The sequence below is a fragment of the Nicotiana sylvestris genome, chromosome 4 (genome assembly GCF_000393655.2).
Source record: "Nicotiana sylvestris chromosome 4, ASM39365v2, whole genome shotgun sequence".
NCBI classification, from domain to species: Eukaryota; Viridiplantae; Streptophyta; class Magnoliopsida; order Solanales; family Solanaceae; genus Nicotiana; species Nicotiana sylvestris.
In genome coordinates, this window is record NC_091060.1 from 22,272,503 (window position 1) to 22,295,415 (window position 22,913).

The following is a 22,913-nucleotide window of genomic DNA, read 5'->3' on the forward strand; positions in this document are numbered from 1 at the left end:
AGAAAAATATTTTTCGGAAAAAGTTTTTCACCCACCAACCAAATATGAGAAAATAAATGATAAAATCATTCATTTTACAAGAAAATATTTTCCTTCGTACCAAACACACCCTTATTTTTAATTTGTTGTAATGCAAGGATTTTTAATCCAAATGAAATCATCATATTTAGCTAACGCAATTTTTCTTAAGTTCATTTGTAGCATTAGATTTGCATTTTCTTCTAAAGTCGACTAAAGTACTAGGAAATAAAAGTACAAATACAACACTATATTTAAGGTTAAATTTATATTTTGAAAATAAAAATTACGTCATTGGAACGTAAGTCAAAATGACATAAGATTCTTCTTATTTGATCCGGCAACAGAAAACATTAGGATACAGAGACATTGAGTCAACATTTGTATATAATAACAAGAATGACTACTTAACCTCACCTTTGAAAGCTAGAACTGTTTGTATAACTGTGAGTATGAGAAGTGTGATGGCTGCCATAGTTGAAGTTCCAGCCCAAGGACTCTGAAAATAATTGTGCCTCAAACTTGCCATCATTTGACTCCATGGCTTCTCGCAATGTTGGACCAATTTGCTGCATTGTTCTTTGTAATAGAAGTCAGTGACTCTCACTCCACTTGAAAGTTCCTTGAAGATGGTGGCCACTTCTTTGTCATCTCCTAGATCTTTAAGGATGATTTTATTTTGGCGAAGGAGATTCACATCTTTATGTGAGCCAATAAGTTGAGTCATTATATGAGCATAATTCGAAAAATAAGGATATACATGAGAAGAGTGTTGCTCATAAGCTATTAAATTTCTCATGAAGCTCTCCATAGTATCCTCGATTGTGAAACAAGGGATTTTCATTAAACCCTTTTCGAAGTTGATATCGAATAAAGTTGTTTTATCCTTCGAATCTTCCGCCACTGTTCCTATTTTTGAGAAGCTAACTCCAGCATTATAAAGCTCCGTTGCACTTGGAATATGATAGCAATCCCAGAAACCAAGGATTTCTTTTGACCTGGTTAATTGTAAAACGTTCCCGCACAAACTTATCTTGCAACATTCGTTTCCCCTGCTGTCACTATTATTGGTTTCGCTAGTTTTTTCATCATGTGATGGGCGACAAAACTTGTGTACTGCATCTAGTAAATGGTCGATTCCCTCTGCATTAAAATTGTCAATTTCTGATGCGGTTTTAAATGTCACCATTGGGAAAATATTAAGTAATGTCTCTCTCACCATATACAATAAGCTTTTTTCTGTATGTTGCTTTGTCATGTCATGTAGCATGGTGAGAACAAAGAAAGGCAGTTGGTTTTCTAGTAACACCATATCTCTACATACTTGAATTATCATCCATTCCAAGTTGATAATTTCGTTGGATTCTTTTCTTGGTGGCTCGACTTCACAACGCTCTCGAATAAACTCCACCACAAAACAACCATCAAGCAACAACATTTGTGAAAATTTGACAACAATATCACTGTAAAGGTTATCATCATAACACTTTAGTGCTTCATCTTTTAGTATCTCAATTTCACTAATGCAACTTTCCACATCAATCCCGTCTTTCCGTTGGAGAAACCGTTGTAGGTACAACAATTTATACTTTTCCATGGAGTCAAGTTTAGGATTCTTTTTATGGTAAGGACCAATGCAGATCAACATTGGTGTATAAGCATCTGAATTTGATTTTCTTAGCCCCATATTTACTTTGAATATGGTACTGGATTTGATAGATGCATTGTCCAAATCCTTAAATCTTTGAAAGATTTGATTTGCAAATTTCTTAGTTTGTAACGCCAATTGATCTTGACCACTTGTTTCCTTTATCCTGATTAAATGGTCCAGTTTCCTCACCTCCTGTATCTTAATTAGTGGTAAAAAGGTCACAATTTCTCTCTTTTTTCACATACATTGCTACTACTAAATGACGACCATACAAAACAAAAATGCTCTTTTTCGCTTCCGATAAAGAGTGTAATTTTTCAATTTTTTTTTTAAATAACTTAAGTACTCGCTAAATATTAAGCAGTGAATAGAGAAAATAGTTAGTCAATTTATCAAAAGAATCGGAAATGAGTTGTTCTTTAACTACGACTTTTTCATATACCTTTATATTTTGAATTGTTAATTCTTGTAACTTATAGTACTTGTTATGTAGTTTTGAATTATATAAATTTACTTATAAATATTTAAAGATGGTCAAAGGTAAGAAATTTGACTCTCATAACTGGGACAGGGGTACTTTTTTTTTTTAATCTATTCATAACTGTTTTGGTCACATCAATAATGTTATTCTTAAAGTAGTAGAAAGATTAAAAAGTTACTTTAATTAAATAAATAGTTACTCCTAATTGATAATAAAACACTGAAAGAAAAAGATGCCGGAACAAAAACTTGTCATATCTTTTCTAACTTTTTAAAGTTCTTTATCATTTATCCCGACATAATAAAGAACAAAATAATCACAGTTATTAAAGATATACGCACATGAAATTAATCTTTTATCATCAATTTAAGTAGTATTTGTTTCGTGAGTGACAAATAGATGAATAGAAAGAGATATACCTCATCTTCTGTAGCTTCTGTTAAAGGATTTTGATCAGGCAGTGCAATTTGATCTAGTGGAACATTCTCAGTATTGTTTGCCATCCCTGATTTTGGATAACTTTCTTCAGACTGTAAGTCCAATAATAAAAAGAGAGATAGAGGTGGTTAATAATTTTAATTCATAAATTGAAAGAATTAAAAAGATCAGTAAAGTACACTTTTAATATCAATTGAGAACATATAAGCCATGATATTCACGTCTTATAATTTGTGCTTACATTTTAATTAATATGCTTATATTCTTATCGTGAAAAAGAGAGAGTACTCCTTAAGAAAATGGAAGTATAAGGGAGTAAGTATTCCTTTAGTAGTATGTTACATATAGAGTGATAAATAAATATAAAAACTCCATGATATAACATCCTTATATGTTTATTAATTTTCTGGAAGCTTACAAAAAAACCATACATATCAACGAAGTGTAGACTGTATAAAATGGAGTATTTAAAATCGTAATGGCTTTAATTACTTAAGAATGTAATTAGTTTCTTGTGTTAATCATATAGAACGGGAAATGCAGAGAGTTACCACTTCAATTTGGCTGATTCTCCCAAAATCATAGGGGATTAGGTCAAAACCACAAAGAATGAAACTTGGCAGAAATGTGAAAACCTAAAGACACTTTAAGTTGATGTCTAGATCCAATCTAATTAACCAAAAAAATCTTAAATTAAATTATTTACATCAGCTGATATGGTGTCCATCTCATTCAAATGATTTGGTAGCCAATTTTGTTGACTTGGTAGCCAACCTTGTTGAATTTGTATAATTTGGTAGCCAATTTTATTGACTTGGTTTGGTTTGGCAACCAACCTTGTTGAAATTGTGAAAATGGTGTGTAAATTATCAAATATTGTAGGCTTTAGAGAGTGAGGTTTTGACTATAAAAGGAGAGTTTTAACTCTCATTTCGACACACCAACAAAGAGAGAAAAGAGAGAGCAAGATATTCCATAAACTATAAGAAAATAGTTTGTGAAGAAAAATAGAGTGTGAGAGATATTGTAGTGAGGTGGAAAAAGTAAAAGTGTGTTTATTTCTTTTGTGGGTGTAGTGGTCTTAGGAGTATTTTTTACTCGTTACTACACAGTGTAAAATTCCTCGCTATAGTGATATCAATTGCTCTTCTTGGCCGTGATTTTTTTCCTTATTCAGAAGGGTTTCCACGTAAAATCTTGGTGTCATTATTGCTGCATTTCTATTCTTGTTGATTTAACCATAACTTAGTGTTCTGCGTTTATCACTAATACCGTGAATACTATTTTTACGGGGTTTATTCCCAACAAGTGGTATCAGAGCCAAGGTTCTGTCTGAGTATGCTTTGTGGTTACAGTACAGTCTGAACTTCCACATCAGAAAAGAATTACTTTGGTCTCCTAATAAATAGTATTTGTATTTGTGATAAACGATGGAAGCCAACACTAGTAGAATTGTTACTTTGAATGGCACAAATTATGCCATTTGGAAGGGCAAAGTGGAAGATTTGCTTTATGTCAAAAAATTTCATCAACCTGTCTTCGCCATAGTAAAGCCTGATAATAAATCAGATGAAGAGTGGAATCTGTTACACAGGCAGGTTTGCGGCTTTATTAGACAGTGGGTTGACGATAATATTTTGAACCATATTTCTGGGGAGACACATGCTCAGACCCTATAGGAGCACCTTGAAAGTTTGTATGCTCGGAAAACTAGAAACAACAAGATGTTTATGATAAAGCAGATGTTGGGTTTAAAATACCATGATGGTTCCGCGATGACAGATCATCTGAATAATTTTCAGGGGATCATGAACCAGTTATCTGCTATGGGCATTAAATTTGATGAAGAAATTCAAGGCTTGTTTCTACTTGGTTCCCTACCAGATTCTTGGGAAATTCTTAGAACTTCATTATCAAATTCTGCTCCGGATGGTGTGATCTCTATGGATCTTGCCAAGAGCAGCCTTCTAAACGAAGAGATGAGAAGAAAATCTCAGGGTTCCTCCTCATCAGATGTCTTGGTGACTGACTCCAGGTGGAGAATCAAGAATCGGGGTTCTCAAAATAGAGAACATAATAGAAGCAAATCCAGAAGCAGACTTAAAGATATTGAGTGCTATCATTGCGGGAAGAAAGGGCACACAAAGAAGTTCTGCCAGATTTTGAAAAAGGAGAATAGAGACAAGGAAGAAAATAAAGAAGATGGTAATCATGTGGACACCGTCACTACAGAAGATCTTGTTACAGTCCTTGATGCGGATCTGATAAATATTGCTTGTGATGAGTCAAGCTGGATTGTGGACAGTGGTGCCGCATCTCATGTGACATCAAGGAAGGAATTTTTCTCATCCTATACTCAGGGTGACTTTGGAACTTTGAGTATGGGTAATGAGACTGTATCTAGGGTGGCTGATGTTGGAACGATTTGTTTGGAAACTAGTATTGGAACTAAAATAGTTTTAAACAATGTAAAGCATGCACCTGATGTTCGTTTGCACTTGATCTCTATTGGTGTTTTGGATGATGAGGGATATGTCAGTACTAATGGTGCTGGAAAGTGGAAGCTCACTAAGGGCTCCATGATTGTGGCTCGTGGGGAAAAGCGTCGTGGTCTATACTGGACTACGGCCTCTACCTGTGTTGATATGGTGAATGCCGTTGAGAGCCATAACTCTTCAACGTTATGGCATAAGAGGATTAGCCACATTAGCGAGAAAGGACTAAATGTTCTGGCCAAGAAGAAATTGTTGTCAAATTTTGAAAGTGCAAAATTAGAAAAATGTGAGCACTGCTTGGCTGGGAAACAAAAAAAAGTTTCTTTCCAGTCTCATCCTCCTTCAAGCAAGACAGAGTTGCTTGAGTTGGTGCATTCAGATTTATGTGGTCCAATGAAGACAAGAACTTTGGGTGGTGCACTTTATTTTGCTACCTTATTGATGATTGTTCAAGGAAACTTTAGGTCTACATCTTGAAGACTAAAGACCAAGTGTTGGGTGTCTTTAAGCAGTTTCAGGCTTCAGTTGAAAGAGAAACTGGAAAGAAGTTGAAGTGTATTCGTACTGATAACGGTGGTGAATATTGTGGACCGTTTGACGAATACTGCAAGTAACAGGGTATTAGACACCAGAAGACTCCTCCTAAGACTCCTCAGCTTAATGGTTTAGCAGAAATGATGAACATGACTTTGATGGAAAGAGTCAGATGTTTGCTTTCTGAAGCAAAGTTGCCGAATTCCTTTTGGGGTGAGGCTTTGTTGACCGCCGCTCATGTTATTAATCTATCCCCTACAGTTGCTTTGCAAAGTGATGTTCCAAACAAAGTTTGGTATGGCAAGGATTTTTCCTATGACCACTTGAAAGTGTTTGGTTGCAAAGCTTTTGTCCATGTGCCTAAAGATGAGAGGTCAAAATTAACTACCAAGACAAGGCAGTGATTCTTCATTGGTTATGGCCTTGATGAGTTTGGTTACAGGCTATATGATCCAATTGAGAAGAAGGTCGTAAGAAGCCGTGATGTTATCTTCGTGGAGGATCAAACTATTGAAGATATTAACAAAGCGGAGAAGTTAAAATCTTCAAGTTCTGAAGGTTTAGCTAATCTTGATCAAGTTCCTCATACAAATGGGGATGACGCTGGTGGGCTCAATGATGATGGTGATGCCCAGAACCATAATCCAAATCAGCATATTGATGGTGGTAGTGATAATAATGCTAATGTTGATGAGGTAGATGTTCCTACTCACAAAGCTGTGGACGAGCTAGATATTCCACTCAGGAGGTCCTCTAGACCTCGTACTCCTTCCTCCCGTTATTCACCCAATGAGTATGTATTACTCACTGATGGGGGAGAACCTGAATATTATGCGGAGGCCATAGAAGATGAGCACAAGGATCAATGGATTGAAGCCATGCAAGATGAGATGAAATCTCTGCATGAGAACCATACTTATGAGTTGGTGAAATTGCCTAAGGGCATGAGAGCTTTGAAGAACAAGTGGGTATTCAAAGTTAAAGCTGAAGAACATAGTTTAAAGCCCAGATACAAAGCTAGATTCGTTGTCAAGGGATTTGGTCGAAGGAAAGGTATTGACTTTGACGAAATATTTTCTCCTATCGTGAAAATGTCCTCCATTCGGACAGTTCTTGGTTTGACTGCTAGTCTTTATTTGGAGATTGAGCAAATGGATGTGAAGACTGATTTTCTTCACGGTGACTTAGAAGAGGAGATTTATATGGAACAACCTGAAGGCTTCAAGGCAAAAGGTAAAGAAAATCTTGTATGCAAACTTAAGAAGAGTCTATATGGATTGAAGCAAGCTCCGAGACAGTGGTACAAGAAGTTTGAGTCTGTTATGGGGGAGCAAGGCTACAAGAAAACTTCGTCAGATCATTATGTGTTTGTACAAAGATTTTCTGATGACGATTTTATCATCCTCTTGCTATATGTGGATGATATGTTGATTTTGGGCAGGAATGCTTCTAAGATAGACGAGTTGAAGAAACAGCTGAATAAGTCTTTTGCAATGAAAGACTTGGGTCATGCTAAGCAGATTTTGGGCATGAGAATTACTCGTTTGAGAAACGAAAGAAAGCTTTACTTGTCACAGGAGAAGTACATAAAACGTGTACTGGAGCGCTTCAATATGAAAAGTGCTAAGTTGGTTCACACACCCCTTCCTGGTCATCTGAAGTTGAGCAAGAAGATGTGTCCAACAACAACGGAGGAAAAAGAGAGAATGGCCAATATTCCTTATTCCTCTACCGTCGGAAGTTTGATGTATGCAATGGTATGCACTCGACCGGATATTGCTCATGCAGTCGGTGTTGTTAGCAGATTTCTCAAAAATCCAAGAAAAGAGCATTGGGAAGCTGTAAAGTGGATACTCAGGTATCTAAGATGAAGCTCACATGAATGCTTATGTTTTGGAGGATCAAATCCAATATTGAAGGGCTATACAGATTCTGATATGGCAGGTGACCTTGATAACAGAAAATCCACTACTGGATATTTGTTTACTTTTTCAGAGGGAGTTATATCATGGTAGTCGAAGTTGCAGAAGTATGTCGCACTATCTACAACTGAAGCGGAATATATTGCGGCTACTGAAGCTAGCAAAGAGATGATATGGCTCAAGAGATTTCTTCAAGAACTTGGAATACGACAGATGGAGTATGTCGTCTATTGCGACAGTCAGAGTGCAATAGACCTGAGCAAAAACTCCATGTACCATGCGAGAACAAAACACATTGACGTCAGATATCATTGGATTCGTGAGCAAGTGGAGAACGAATCACTTCAAGTCAAAAAGATTCACACGAGTGAAAATCCTGCAGATATGTTGACCAAGGTGGTACCAAGAGACAAGTTCGAGCTATGCAAATAACTTGTCGGCATGCACTCAAACTAGAAGACAGTGCTACCTCCTCTAGATGAATGAGACTGGAGGGGGAGATTGATATGGTGTCCATCTCATTCAAATGATTTGGTAGCCAATTTTGTTGACTTGGTTTGGTTTGGTAGCCAACCTTGTTGAATTTGTATAATTTGGTAGCCAGTTTTATTGACTTGGTTTGGTTTGGTAGCCAACCTTGTTGAAATTGTGAAAAAAGTGTGTAAATTGTCAAATATTGTAGGCTTTAGAGAGTGAGGTTTTGGCTATAAAAGGAGAGCTTTATCTCTTATTTCGACACACCAACAAAGAGAGAAAAGAGAGAGCAAGGTATTCCATAAACTATAAGAAAATAGTTTGTGAAGAAAAATAGAGTGTGAGAGATACTGTAGTGAGGTGGAAAAAGCAAAAGAGTGTTTATTTCTTTTGAGGGTGTAGTAGTCTTAGGAGTATTTTTTACTCGTTACTACACAGTGTAAAATTCCTCGCTATAGTGATATCAGTTGCTCTTCTTGGCCGTGGTTTTTTCCCTTATTCAGAAGGATTTTCACGTAAAATCTTGGTGTCATTATTGCTGCATTTCTATTCTTGCTGATTTAACCATAACTTAGTGTTCTGCGTTTATCACTAATACCGTGAATACTATTTTTATGGGGTTTATTCCCAACATTAGCTCGAGCACATATTGATTAATTCACTAGATATCTCTGTTGTATCCTAATTCCTATTAACATATCTATTGAATAATTCTCTGCACCGAAAGTTAGATATAATAAAATCACCTAACTCATGAAAAACCTTTCTCATTGTTGACTTTCTGCCCATAAGTTTACATATGGCTTTGAAAGGAGCTGATTTTGAAGTGTAAATTCCATTGATAATCATTCAAGTTAAGCTTTGTAATATAAAAGTCACTTTTCTCTTTGTTTGGAACATAAAAATCATCTTTCTAAAGCCTAGTTAATACAAATATAATAATGTCGTAAGATGCCATTTTTGCCCAGAAAAGTAACATGGCTATCTTAATTTCTTAACACAAATTAATCTTTTTTATTTATCAAATTAGGATAGCCACGTCAGTTTCAGGCCAAAAATAGCATCTTCCGGCCACTTTTATATTTTTGTTAATTAGGTTTTAGAAAGACGATTTTAATGTTACAAAAAAAAAGTGACTTTTGTATAACAAAACTTAACTTGAATGACCACAGTAAAATTTACCCTCTTCCTTTGGTGCAAGTTACTTAACCATGGGGAAAACTTTTAACTTTTGACCTTTAAGTTAAGATAAAAACCACACCTTATGGTGTCCTATTTTTTGCAATTTTCCAAATACACTTTGATATCTACTCACTTACTCCATCATAAATGTATCGGTGGAAAAAGAGCATTACACGTGAAATGTTAGTATACTGACAAAGCACGACGCGTGGAGCAGTGATGCAATGACAAGTGGCGTTCTCAATAATAGAATTAATTGAGAGAGGAAGGCATGGGAGAAACACCCACGAGACAGTGCATAGAAGAACCAAGCAAAGAAAGATCAAGGACGGAATGAATAAAAACTAAAAGAAGGGAAGATACACGAAACAGAAGTAAAGAAGGAAGGGGAATCGGAACAGTTATAAGGCATTTATAGCAATAAATGCGCCAGTTACAATTACCTGAGGTAATAGGCAATAAATACAATTAATGCCCATAATAAACCCAAATTATATGAGAAAACCGTTATGATTGTAAACTCCTATACGAGGACACCGAATTTTATTTGTAAAGACAGATTCCAAGTACTAGTGAAATATGCTCTTTACTTCTCTGCTTTATCGAAGTTCTCAACCTTCATTTTATAAATTGTCCATCAATTTATTTTTTGTATCTTTCAGTATATTTTCTTTACCATTCATATTATTTTTTCCTAATTAACATTGGAAAAGTGAAATAAAACTTGGTTATCAGTAACTCGTTTTCTTCTAAATTTAGACTTTGACCGATAAATCTATTTTTTGGTTAAACAAATTGGTTCTGTTACCGGAAAACTGATAATCTTTTCACTTTCCAAATTTTCTTTCTGACAACCAACCATGTTAATTGTCAACGAAAATAACTAGTTAAACTTACAGGAGGGAGCAACTCCACCACTCCCTTCTCCGCAAGGAGCTCCTCAACAGTCCCGTGAGGGGTCACCTGAAAGATCAACGTTACATGTGAATGATCATCAAGGGGACGAGCAAACTGTTGAACAAGACGCTTTAAAACAATTGATCGTGGAACACGTGAACAGTGCTCTTCAAGACTTTGTTAGGGGATTGCCAACTACGCCGGAAACTCCTCCTTCGAACAATACCGCGACCCTAGAAAACCCATACTCGGGGCTCACCAATTCCGGAACCGGAGGAACTCCCAATTAATCTCGTGATGGAAGGTCAAGTACACCAAATAACTTTGATTTATAAAGTTTGGTACTAACTTTGCAAAAACAGCTGAAAGAATGATCGCATAGAACAAATACTTGGTGTACCTCCCGTGATTAAAGGAGTAGATATTGATAAATATTCACAACAGCCCTAGAAGCCAAGTGCACCACCTTTGCCTATTCCTAAGAAGTTTAAAATGTCTAACATTCCAAAATATAATGGAACAACTAACCCTCGAGATCACGTAACTGTGTTTACAACTACCGTGAAAGGCAATGACTTAACCAAGCAGGAAATCGAGTCAGTTTTGGTTAAAAAATTTGGTGAAACACTCACGAAAAGAGCATTAACGTGGTATTCTCTCTTACCTGAAAACTCTATTGATTTTTTTGCTGAGCTTGCAGATTCATTTATAAAAGCACACTCAGGAGCTCAAAAACTTAAAAAAAGATGGAAGACATAATGTTCGTGGATAGATTCCAATGAGAGAGGATGATGTTACCACGAGTACCTGACAATTGGGCAACCATGGCGTTCACAAGCAATTTAAATGAGAAAAATCCAGAAGCCACGAGGAGACTTAAGAAAAGTTTGCGAAAATTTCCACCAACAACTTGGAATGACGTGTATAACAGATATAACACGAAGCTGTGGATAAAAGAAGATACGATTGCACTGCCAAGGGTTGATGAGAGAGCAAGGTCAAGACGTTCAGAATTAGATAAAAGAGCCGGGAAAACATGTACAAGCCTTACATGGGTCCTGAACGTCGAGATTCTCGGTCCTAACAGGAAAACTTACGATCTGAATCGAGATCAAGACAAAAAGATGCGGGTTCTTCATCTAGATTCAGAAAGTAACGAGATACACGAGGTGTAACTCCAGCACACATGCAAGAATCAGAGACTATAGTTTTAATGTCAGTACCTCTGAGTTGGTGGCTATTTTAAGAGGTATGGGAGATAAGATGCGGTGGCCTAAAGAAATAAGATCAGACCCGAGCAAAAGAAATCCAGATTATTGGTGTGAATTTCACAACCACCATAGCCATAGAACATCAGATTGCAGGTTATTACAAGGAGAGATCGAGCATTTGTTTAAGCAAGGTTATCCAACTGACTTGTTCATCGAGAAAGGTAGACAATCATATATGAAGAACAGACAACAACCCCCCAAAACCCCCATCTCCAAAAAGAACAATTAATGTAATAACCGAGGGAGACGAAGTCAATGGTGTGACTTATACAGCTGCAAAGAAGACATCAAAAATCACAGCCACTAATGGGAAACGAATACGCCAAACCTTGGAAGAAGAGAGTATAACATTTGATGATGAAGATGCTTACAACTTGATGATTCCTCATAATGACGCACTGGTAATATCTTTACTTGTACATAATACTAACGTAAAACGAGTTTTGATTGACCCAGGTAGTTCCATGAATATCATTTTACTAAGAGTGGTGAATGAAATGCAAACTAACAACAAAATGATACCAAAGGCATGGTCTTTGTCTAAATTTGATAATTCAAGTGTTATCACAAAAGGGGAAGTAGTACTTGCTACATTTACAGAAGGAGTTATCAAGGACACAAAGTTTCAGGTGATAGATGCAGATATGGTTTATAATATAATCCTAGGAAGACTATGAATTCACGATATGGATGTTGTACCGTCCACATTGCATCAAGTTATCAAATTTCCCTCACACTGGGGAATTCGTCAAATCCGTAGAGATCAACAAGCTTCTAGAAGTATCAATTCAGTGGGGGATATCAGCATGGTAAACGATGTTGCAGGCAAGAAATAGCAGTTATAGAATTCAGTTGAGGATGTTGTGGTACAAACCTCAACTGAAGGCATTCCAACACAAACTGATGTTGATTCAATACCCGATGTTATTCAAGAGCCAGAAGAAAATGAAAACATTAAGTCAACTACCAAAAAACTCAAAGCAGTGGTGCTATTTATACACTGGCCAGACAGAAAAGTTTACATCGGAGAGAATCTGAGCACAAAAATGAAAGGTAAGTTGATTGAACTTTTAATGATAACGCGGATTGCTTTGCTTGGTTGCATTCAGATATGACAGGTATACCATCAGAGGTGATGACCCATAAACTAAATGAGGACCCATCATATCTACCTGTCAAGCAGAAGAAGAGGAAGCAGGGATCCTTCAAAAATCAAGTAATCCAAGATGAGGTACAAAAGCTTTTAAAAATTTGAGAGGTAAAATATCCCAACTGACTAGCTAATATTGTGGTAGTTCCAAGAAAGAATTGGAAATGGCGAGTTTGTGTAGATTATACGAATTTGAATAAAGTTTGTCCAAAAGATTCATTTCCTTTGCCACACATAGATCAACTAATTTATTCTACCATAGGACATGAGCTATTAAGTCTTTTAGATGCATACTCCGGATACAACAAGATAAGGATGGATCCTATAGATGAAGAGAAAACTTCGTTTATAACAAACAGGGGAACTTATTGTTACAAAGTCATGCCCCTTAGTCTAAACAATATTGGACCCACGTACCAACGATTCGTAACTAAAATGTTTCAAGAACAACTGGGAAAGACTATGGAAGTCTACATTGATGATATGCTAGTCAAATCAGCACACGTAGGAGATAATTTTCAACATTTGTCAGACACTTTCCGGATTCTCTACAAATACAATATTAAGCTAAATACAGAAAAAAGTGCTTTTGACTTAGCTTCAGGTAAGTTTTTAGGTTTCTTGTTTCTAATAGGTAAATTGAAGTAAACCTTGCATATATCAAAGCTATTGAGGAAATACCGGATGTACTCACAAGAAAAAAAGAAGTGCAGAGATTAACAGGGAGAATAACAGCCCTGGGGAGATTTATTTCAAAGTCATCAGAAAAGAGTTTTAAGTTCTTTTCAGTAGTGAAAAAACAGAATGAATTTGAATGGACTAATGAATGCCAACAAGCCCTCAAGGACCTAAAATCGTATTTGTCAAATCTGCCTTTGCTGGCCAAACCAAAGGACGGAGAAAGGTTACTTATCTAACTTGTTGTGTCAGAAGTGGCGGTAAGTGCAGTGCTGGTATGAGAGGATAAAGGTAAACAATCTCCAATATATTATATTAGTAAATCTTTGTAGATGTTGAGACGTGATATCCTCATCTAGAAAAGCTTGCTTTAGCATTAATTATGGCATCTAGAAAATTGAGACCTTATTTTCAGTGTCATCTTATCTCTGTAATAATTGCTTCCCCCCTGAGGAATATATTGCATAAACAAGAATTATCTGGTAGGTTAGCTAAGTCGGTAATAGAACTTAGTGAGTATGATATTATATATCAGCCTAGAACTACGATAAAACCTTAGGTCTTATTAGATTTCGTAGCAGATTTTACAACGAATTTAATTCCTCAAGCAGAAAAGGAATTATAAGTATTTACCGAATCTAATCCGGGGACTTGGATTTTGTTTACGTATGGTTCCTCGAATGTTAAAGGTACGGGCCTAAGTATTGTTTTAATTTTACCTTCAGGGGAAGTCATAAGGCAAGCAATAAAATGTTATCACATCACTAACAATGAAGCAGAGTACGAAGCTGTGATTGTAGGTCTGGAACTAGCACGAGAGCTTGGCATATAAAAGATTGTAATCAAAAGTGACTCACAGCTAGTAGTTAACCAAATGCAGGGGACTTACATAGCAAGAGAGGCACGAATGCAACAATACCTGAAAAAGGTACGAGAACTAGTCAGACAATTTCAATTGTGGAAAGTTGTTCAAATACCCAGGGAGAAGAATGCAGAAGCAGATGCGTTGGCCAATCTCACATCTGTTACGGAGATAATAAATGTAGAAAACGCTATTGTAATACATTTGTTTCATTCGGCACTTGACCAAGACAAGAACGAGGTAAATTTTAACAAATTAACTTGAGATTAGAGGAACGAGTTTGTTAACTTTTTACAGTACGGAATCTTACCTGAAGATAAGAAGAAGTCAAAAGTACTTCGCCAAAAAGCCGCTCGGTATAGCTTAATTCGCGAGAACTTATACCGAAAGATGTTTGGTGGACCTTTAGCATGGTGTCTTGGTCCCTCACAAACAGAATATGTGATAAGGGAAGTACATGAGGGTTACTGCGACAATCATGCTGGGGGAAGATCTTTGCTGAAGACTTTAATAAGAGCGGGAAACTATTGGCAAAAAATGGAGGAGGAAACAGAAAACTTTGTAGCCAAGTGCGATAAATGTCAATGATATGCCAATAACATGCATCGCCCAGCAGAATTGTTACATTCATCTATCTCGCCATGGCTTTTCATGAAGTGGGGCATGGATATCGTAGGTCCAATTTCTACTAGTTTTAACAGATTATTTTTTAAAATGGGTAAAAGCAGGAACCTTCAAACAGGTGCTAGGAAAAGTGGTCAGGGACTTTATTTGGAGAAACATTATCTGTCGTTTTGGAGTTCCAAAGGAAATCGTGTGTGACAATGGCCCACAATTCATAAGCATGAAAATCACAGAGTTCTTTCAGAGTTGGCAGATTAAACGGATTACATCTGTGCCATACCATCCTGTAGCCAATGGGAAAGCTGAGTCAACGAATAAAGTTATTATTAATAACTTGAAGAAGAGACTAGAAGAATCAAAAGGCAAGTGGCCGGAAGTGATACCAGGGGTATTATGGGCTTATCGAACAACAACAAAAACGAGTACGAGTGAGACTCCATTTTCACTCGTCTATGGCACTAAAGCCTTAATTATAGTAGTAATAGGTGAACCAAGTATGAGTTACACACATGCTATGGAGGAATCAAATGAAAAAGAAATGCAAACAAATTTGGATTTAGTAGAGAAAAGGATAGAAGTAGCACTAATAAGGATGGTGGCTCAAAAACCGATGATTGAGCGATATTACAATAGGAAAGCAAATCTGAGGTACTTTAAGATTGGGGGCTTCATCCTCAAAAAGGTGTTTCGATCAACGAAAGCGACTAATGCGGGAAAGTTAAGTCCAAATTGGGAAGGCCCTTATAGGGTTCGAGGCATTGCTTGAAAGGGAGCATATGAGTTGGAGACCATGGATGGAAGCATACTACCATCAAATTGGAACATTGTTCATTTGAAGAAGTATTACTTCTAGACAAAAGAAGCGCCCATGGTCAGCTATCACTCAGATATAATTTTATTTTGTTCTTTTAAATTTTACTAACAATTTTAGATGATAGACAAAAAGCTATCTAGTACCAAATGATAATATTAGACCCGAAAGACACGCGGAATACTAAATTATTCCCGGTCTAGGTTTCAACTTTTCTGATGGAAAGAAATGGTTAAGCAGTCATCATCTAAACGTATATATCCGAGTTCCGTGTGTATTTTTCTTTTCAAGGAATGGGCCAAAAAAGAAGGAGCAATCCAGCGTTCGAGACTTCATACTTCAAAGATCTTAAACTGGGGGATTATACATATAGACAAAGAAGCAAAAGAGCCTAAAATCAAGCCTGAATCAAACACCTTGAAGTAACCTTGAGAATGTGTGAACTCGCAAGAAGAATACAAGATACTTTCCAAGTTTCTACGAGTTTTTAGGTTAAGGCTAACATTTAGTCACGGGATAATAAACCTGAATTTGTATCAAAAAATCTGCTACAAAGAAAGTAGTTGTGAAAGTGTTGTACGAATAATAGAGAAAATCATGTACGAAATTTATTTGTCAGTTCAAAGCATGAAACTTCCTTAAATTGTTTCCTTTTTCATCTATTTCGACTTTCATATATTTAGACTAATATGAAGATGAGTCATTATCTTCATCAGTGTCGTTTACATAAAATGGCCCTTTTTTATTAAAACCCATGTTTATCAAAGTCATGGACTATTAAAGCTATTTTAAATGCAAGGGAAAAAGCTCAAATATCAAAGAGAAAAACAAAAGGTCAAGTATCAAAGAGCAAAGTAAACGGTAAAAGTAATAGAAACACATATATTAAACTTTGGGAAAAAACAGAGGTATTCGTTTGTCATTAAAACCCCCAACAAGATAGGGGTAACCAAAAAAAACAACCTTCCCAAAAAACAACAAACTTCCAAAAAGTTGATCAAACAAAAAACTAATGAGCATTATCTACGTGAACATCACCAATGGGAGAAGAAGGATTAACTTGAGAAGAAGAGGCATGAACATCAGCCTAACCAGGAACGAGTCCATTTCCATCACTTGCGGGATCTTTAGGTGAAGGAAAGCTTTAACGTTGCTGAGTTTATCAATTGCTTCTTTAACCTTAGTAATCTCAGCATCAAGATCAAAACCGTCCTGGCTAGCTTTCATTAGTGTCTCAATACGAGTGTTTAAAAAAGTCCAGCTCACATCCAATGACAATTTATTCTCGATATTCTCATAATCCTTTTCTCACTGGTCAATCTCAGCTCTCAACTCTTCTTTTTCTTCTTCAAAGGAATCATAAGCTGTCTTCAAAGGAGAAAAATAACTTTCCATGAACTAAATCATATTGGTAGAGGTACGAAGATCATCTTGAGCTTGAGTAAGTGTTTGAACCAATTCTCCCGCATAAACCTCTTTTTGATTAAGGAGTTCCTTCAAACTCCATATCTCCTCAGTTGCCTTGGAAAGCTATTCAGCGAAAGAAGATTCAAGTATATCTTTGTCCTTTTCAACTTCGGTAGAAGAAGCTTTTACAACTGCTAATTCAGTAGCAATCATCTTCATTTGTTGTTTCAAAGCATTCTTTTCTTCCGCCAGAACTTCTTTCTCCAGTTGTAGACCTTCCATACATCAGCTTGACCCGATTTTCTTACTAAACTTACATCTTCAGTAACTTTAACAACAACTCTTTTCATTGCTATCCTGCCGCTACAGGGTCTAGTCTCCACGTTGGAAGCAACTACCAGTTATAGCAAGTTCTAACATGGGAATTGAAGTAAACCCTACACAAATCAAAGCTATTGAGGAAATACCGGATGTACTCACAAGCAAAAAAGAAGTTCAGAGATTAACATGAAGAATAACAGCCCTGGGGAGATTTATTTCAAAGTCATCAGAAAAACGTTTTAAGCTCTTTTCAGTATTGAAAAAGCAGAATGAATTTGAATGGACTGATGAATGCCAACAAGCCCTCAAGGACCTAAAAACGTATTTGTCAAATCTGCCTTTGCTGGCCAAACCAAAGGACGGAGAAAGGTTACTTATCTACCTTGTTGTGTCAGAAGTGGTTGTAAGTGCGGTGCTGGTACGAGAGGATAAAGGTAAACAATTTCCAATATATTATATTAGTAAATCTTTGTTAGATGATGAGAAACGATATCCTCATCTAGATAAGCTTGCTTTAGCATTAATTATGGCATCTAGAAAGTTGAGACCTTATTTTCAATGTCATCCTATCTCTGTAATAACTGCTTCCCCCTGAGGAATATATTGCATAAACAAGAACTATCTGGTAGGTTAGCTAAGTTGGCAATAGAACTTAGTGAGTATGATATTATATATTAGCCTAGAACTGCGATAAAATCTCAGGTCTTAGCAGATTTTGTAGCAGATTTTAGCACGAATTTAATTCCACAAGCAGAAAAGGAATTACAAGTATTTTCCGTATCTAATCTAGGGACTTGGATTTTGTTTATGTATGGTTCCTCGAATGTTAAAGGCGCGGGCCTAGGTATTGTATTAATTCTACCTTCAGGGGAAGTCATAAGGCAAGCAATAAAATGTTATCCCATCACTAACAATGAAGCAGAGTACGAAGCTGTGATTGCAGGTCTGGAACCAGAACCAAAGCTTGGCACGTAACAGATTGTAATCAAAAGTGACTCTCAGCTAGCAGTTAACCAAATGCAGGGGACTTACATAGCAAGAGAGGCATGAATACAACAATACCTGAAAAAGGTACGAGAACTAGTCAGACAATTTCAATCATGGAAGGTGTTCAAATATCCAGGGAGAAGAAAGAAAAAATAGATGTGTTGGCCAATCTCACGTCTGTTACGGAGATAACAAATGTAGAAAACGCTATTGTAATACATTTTTTTCATTCGGCACTTGACCAAGACAAGAACGAGGTAAATTTTAACAATTTAACTTGGGATTTAAGGAACGAGTTTGTTAACTTTTTGCAGTACGGAATCTTACTCGAAGACAAGAAGAAGTCACAGGTACTTCGCCAAAAAGCTGCCTGGTATTGCTTAATTCGCGAGAAGTTATACCTAAAGATGTTTGGTAGACCTTTAACACGATGTCTTGGTCCCTCACAAACAGAATATGTGATGAGGGAAGTACATGATACTGCAACAATCATGCTGGGGGAAGATCTTTGCTGAAGACTTTAATAAGAGCTGGATACTATTGGCCAAAAATGGAGGAGGAAGCAGAAAACTTTGTAGCCAAGTGCAATAAATGTCAACGATATGCCAATAACATGCATCGCCTAGAAGAATTGTTACATTCATCTATCTCGCCAGGGCCTTTCATGAAGTAGGGCATGGATATCGTAGGCCCATTACCTCAAGCTAAAGGAAAGGTACGATTTCTACTAGTTTTAATGGATTTATTTAAAAATAGGTAGAAGCAGGAACCTTTAAATAAGTGCTAGAAAAAGAGGTCAGGGACTTTATTTGGCGAAACATTTTCTGTCGTTTTGGAGTTCCAAAGGAAATTGTATGTGACAATGGCCCACAATTCATAGGCATGAAAATCATAGAGTTCGTTCAGAGTTGGCAGATTAAAAGGATTACATCTGCGCCATACCATCCTGTAGCCAATGGGAAATCTGAGTCAATGAATAAAGTTATTACTAATAACTTGAAGAAGAGACTAGAAAAATCAAAAGGCAATTGGCCGAAAGTGTTACCAGGGGTATTATGGGCTTATCGAACAACAGCAAAACAAGTACGGGCGAGACTCCATTTTCACTCGTCTATGGCACTGAAGCCTTAATTATAGTAGTAATAGGTGAACCAAGTATGAGTTACACACATGCTATGGAGGAATCAAATGAAAAAGAAATGCAAACAAATTTGGATTTAGTAGAGAAAAGGATAGAAGTAGCACTAATAAGGATGGTGGCTCAAAAACCGATGATTGAGCGATATTACAATAGGAAAGCAAATCTGAGGTACTTCAAGGTTGGGGGCTTCGTGCTCAAAAAGGTGTTTCGATCAACGAAAGTGACTAATGCAGGAAAGTTAAGTCCAAATTGGGAAGGCCCTTATAGGGTTCAAGGCATAGCTGAAAAGGGAGCATATGAGTTGGAGACCATGGATGGAAGCATACTACCATCAAATTGAAACGTTGTTCATTTGAAGAAGTATTACTTCCAGACAAAAGAAGTACCCATGGTCACCTATCACTCAGATATAATTTTATTTTGTTCTTTCAAATTTTACTAACAATTTTAGATGATAGGTGTCACACCTCCTTTTTCCGCGCCCGCGGGGCGCAGGGGGAGTTTTTCCAATTAAAGGACAATCGAAACGGGATCGGTTTAATTATTTCAGAGTCGCCACTTGGGAGATTTAGGGTGTCCCAAGTCACCAATTTTAATCCCGAATCGAGGAAAAGAATGACTCTATATTATGGTCTGCGTACCAGAAATCCGGATAAGGAATTCTGTTAACCCGGGAGAAGGTGTTAGGCATTCCCGAGTTCCGTGGTTCTAGCACGGTCGCTCAACTGTTATATTCGGCTTGATTATCTGATTTTATACAAGTATGAACTTATGTGCAAATTTTATCCTTCAACCGCTTTTATCATTTACTATTATTTTTATCAAGAATTACAACGTTATAAAATGTATCTCGAACCACGTTACAATCAATGTACCCGTGGTCGTCGACACACTTTGACTCCGTTGAGATTTGGATTTGGGTCACATCAATGTGCACCCGAGTTTAAGGAAATTAAATTATTAGAGGCGTGCCTAAAGCGACTAGCGTATTTATTTTGGGTAGGACCGTGGAATTTTACTAAACGGTCCATCCTGAAGTCTAAACAATTTTTAAAGCAGATATTTACTGAGGGCCCCGCAATTTGTATTTTTATTTGGTGAGGCTCATCTCATTCTTATTTTAAAATGAATTTGCAACGTCATGGACACGCATCTCGAACCACGTCACAATCAATGTACCCGTGATTAGAAACACATTTCGACTCCGTTGAGAATTGGATTTGGGTCACATAAATGTGCACCCGAGTTTAAGAAGGTAAGATTTATTAAGGCGCGTCCTAAAGAGTCTAACGTATTGTTAATTTAGGAGGGTTGTGAGATTTGCTAAACGACCCGTCCTAGAAACTAAATGCTTCGATAATATACGTTTAACGAGGGCCCCGCATCTTGTGCGTTTTTGTTTGTCGAAGCTCATCTCGTCTTTATTTTAAAAGGAGATCCTATAGCAACTACGTTTCTTGTCGCATTTGTCTCTACTAGTTGAGAATAAAAATGACCCTATTCAATTACATGCTTGCAGGTTATTATAACGGAATTCTGAGTGCCTTTGCAGAATAAGAAAACATGGCCATGCCCATGGGCAGCTAATCGAGCATCGTGGGCCCGAACCCAGCCCACACAGTATCGGCTGGACCTGGGCCAATGCCTTTCTGATGAAAGCCTGCTGGGTTCGTTTGATTCGGGCTCGACCTTCGTGAGGTTGAGGAGTGCAGACTTGCGCCGTTTATTTTAAGGCAATGGTTTGCCAATTGTAAGGAGACAGTTTATCAAAAGGACATGAAATTAACTAACATGGATAGTTCTATGTATTTAAGGACATGCTAACCATATAAAACCTAAGATACAACCTACTGCATTGGAGACCCTTTTATCTATCAACTTTCATATACAAACTAGCATTCAATCACCACATATTGACATCTACTGGGCACACAGGCTACCTTCAGTATCTAAACAAGAATGCAAACTATTACACATTACATGAATATTTAATGTAACAATCTATGTATAAAAGACATTCTTCAGGACTTTCATTTGTATTCATGCTCAAATTTCCCAATTACATTTTTGACAGTGCATTGGTTGTGTACCTGGTATAGAGGACAAAGAAGAAAGGAATGATCAGCTGGGCAGTATGTAGTAAACACAGCAACAGCAGATACACAGCAACAACACAGCAACAAATCAACAATCCAAGTGTTTTCCACAGCCCACGACAACCAACAATATTTCCCAGAATAAGGAAAACCAGCAAATAGTCGAGCACCAAATGAGCAATCCCAGGAAAGAGTGATGAAACAAACAGCAGTAACAGAGTATTCAATGCAGCAACACCAACAGTTCAACAACCACAAACAACTCAGTCAATGCAAGCAACAGAACTTGGCCAAGACAGCTTGACCAATATGCACTCTTATACAACTTTCAGGCAGTGTTTGGTTACAATCTATTTGGAAACTAACTTATGTTATTCAGCTTTCTTTAAACTCAGTAAAACTTTTTAGACTAAAAGTTTCAGCTTTCAAACTAAAAATTCCAGCCTTTTCTCTTTCTTTTTTTTTCTGAAGACTCAAAAGTCCAGCCCTCTTTAAGTTATCAAATGGCCTATTTATAGGCCAAATGCACCAGTACAGCTGAGCTGCCCTGCCTGCCAATTGGCAGAATGCCCATACCCTTTAAGCCCATCCTAAGCATGCTTGGTGTCAGCCCCTTTTGTTCCCCACGCCTGATTTATTCTTTAATCCAGGATTATGGGCTTATTTTAGTATTCCTTTTAAACCCATACTCTTGTGTCTTGTCCCCCCATTGGCATTAGTTTAATCCTAATTTAGTACCCCATTTGTCAGCTCACTTAAACTAATTACTTTTGTTCTTTTTAACACCCCAGAATACCCCTGTCAACCTTGATTATTACTGCCCCTGCCTACTGCAACATCAGGGCATTTTTTGAACTGATGAAAGTTCGAACTCAAGACTGCCTGGGCTGAACCTTTTCAGTCAGTTTTATAGTGCCAACAAACCATTTCAAACAATGCTGGGGCATACAGTCAGTGACAAAGCTCAATTAATCATGCGACCTTATTAGCTCATTCGATTTATTAGTTATAGAAAGCTAATCGACGATATTTATCGAGTCGACTATACTAATTATAACAGGTAATAATCAATCGCTCACATAAACAATATGTTTAGGGACCTAAAGGGCATCAGACAATTCTGTGTTCAAAACTGGGAACCTATATAAGTTTATTCATTTGACGACCAATCTAATCGAACATGTTCATCACAGAGTACATTCAGAATACACCCATAGAAAATTAACCGACCAAAGAAAAAGGTCTTTAAAGAGATGAAAGAAATCTGGATGAAAAATAACAAAAATAACAAACAAAACCAACGAAACATGCTGACCACTTAATTAAAAACTAAACAGAAGAAAGGAAAACGTACCGAAAATGTTTAAATCACACAGACCCAAATCTGATTCATCTTCGAACTTTTGAGGCCGAACAAACTTTAATCAGGGTGTTCTCACATGAGAGCACCTTGATTAAGGTCTATTAGACCTC

General features: G+C 37.0%; 1 protein-coding gene across 6 annotated transcripts in view; it reads right to left on the reverse strand.

The window, feature by feature from the left end:
• Positions 1 to 271: 271 nt before the first annotated feature.
• LOC104239197 (UPF0481 protein At3g47200-like) overlaps positions 272 to 22,913 on the reverse strand; it is a 71,590-nt gene continuing 48,948 nt past the window's right edge. The window contains exons 4-7 of one of the 6 annotated variants that reach the window (XM_070171821.1): positions 18,249 to 18,278; positions 10,093 to 10,158; positions 2,570 to 2,680; positions 272 to 1,861 (exon numbers count right to left, since the gene is read on the reverse strand). In XM_070171821.1, coding sequence (XP_070027922.1) covers positions 422 to 1,861; positions 2,570 to 2,680; positions 10,093 to 10,158; positions 18,249 to 18,278 — 1,647 coding nt within the window. In that variant the 3' untranslated portion in view covers positions 272 to 421. Of the gene's footprint in view, positions 1,868 to 2,569; positions 2,681 to 10,092; positions 10,159 to 18,248; positions 18,279 to 22,913 lie in introns of all 6 variants that reach the window. The other 5 variants (XM_070171820.1, XM_070171823.1, XM_070171822.1 and 2 more) reach the window with 5 other exon arrangements.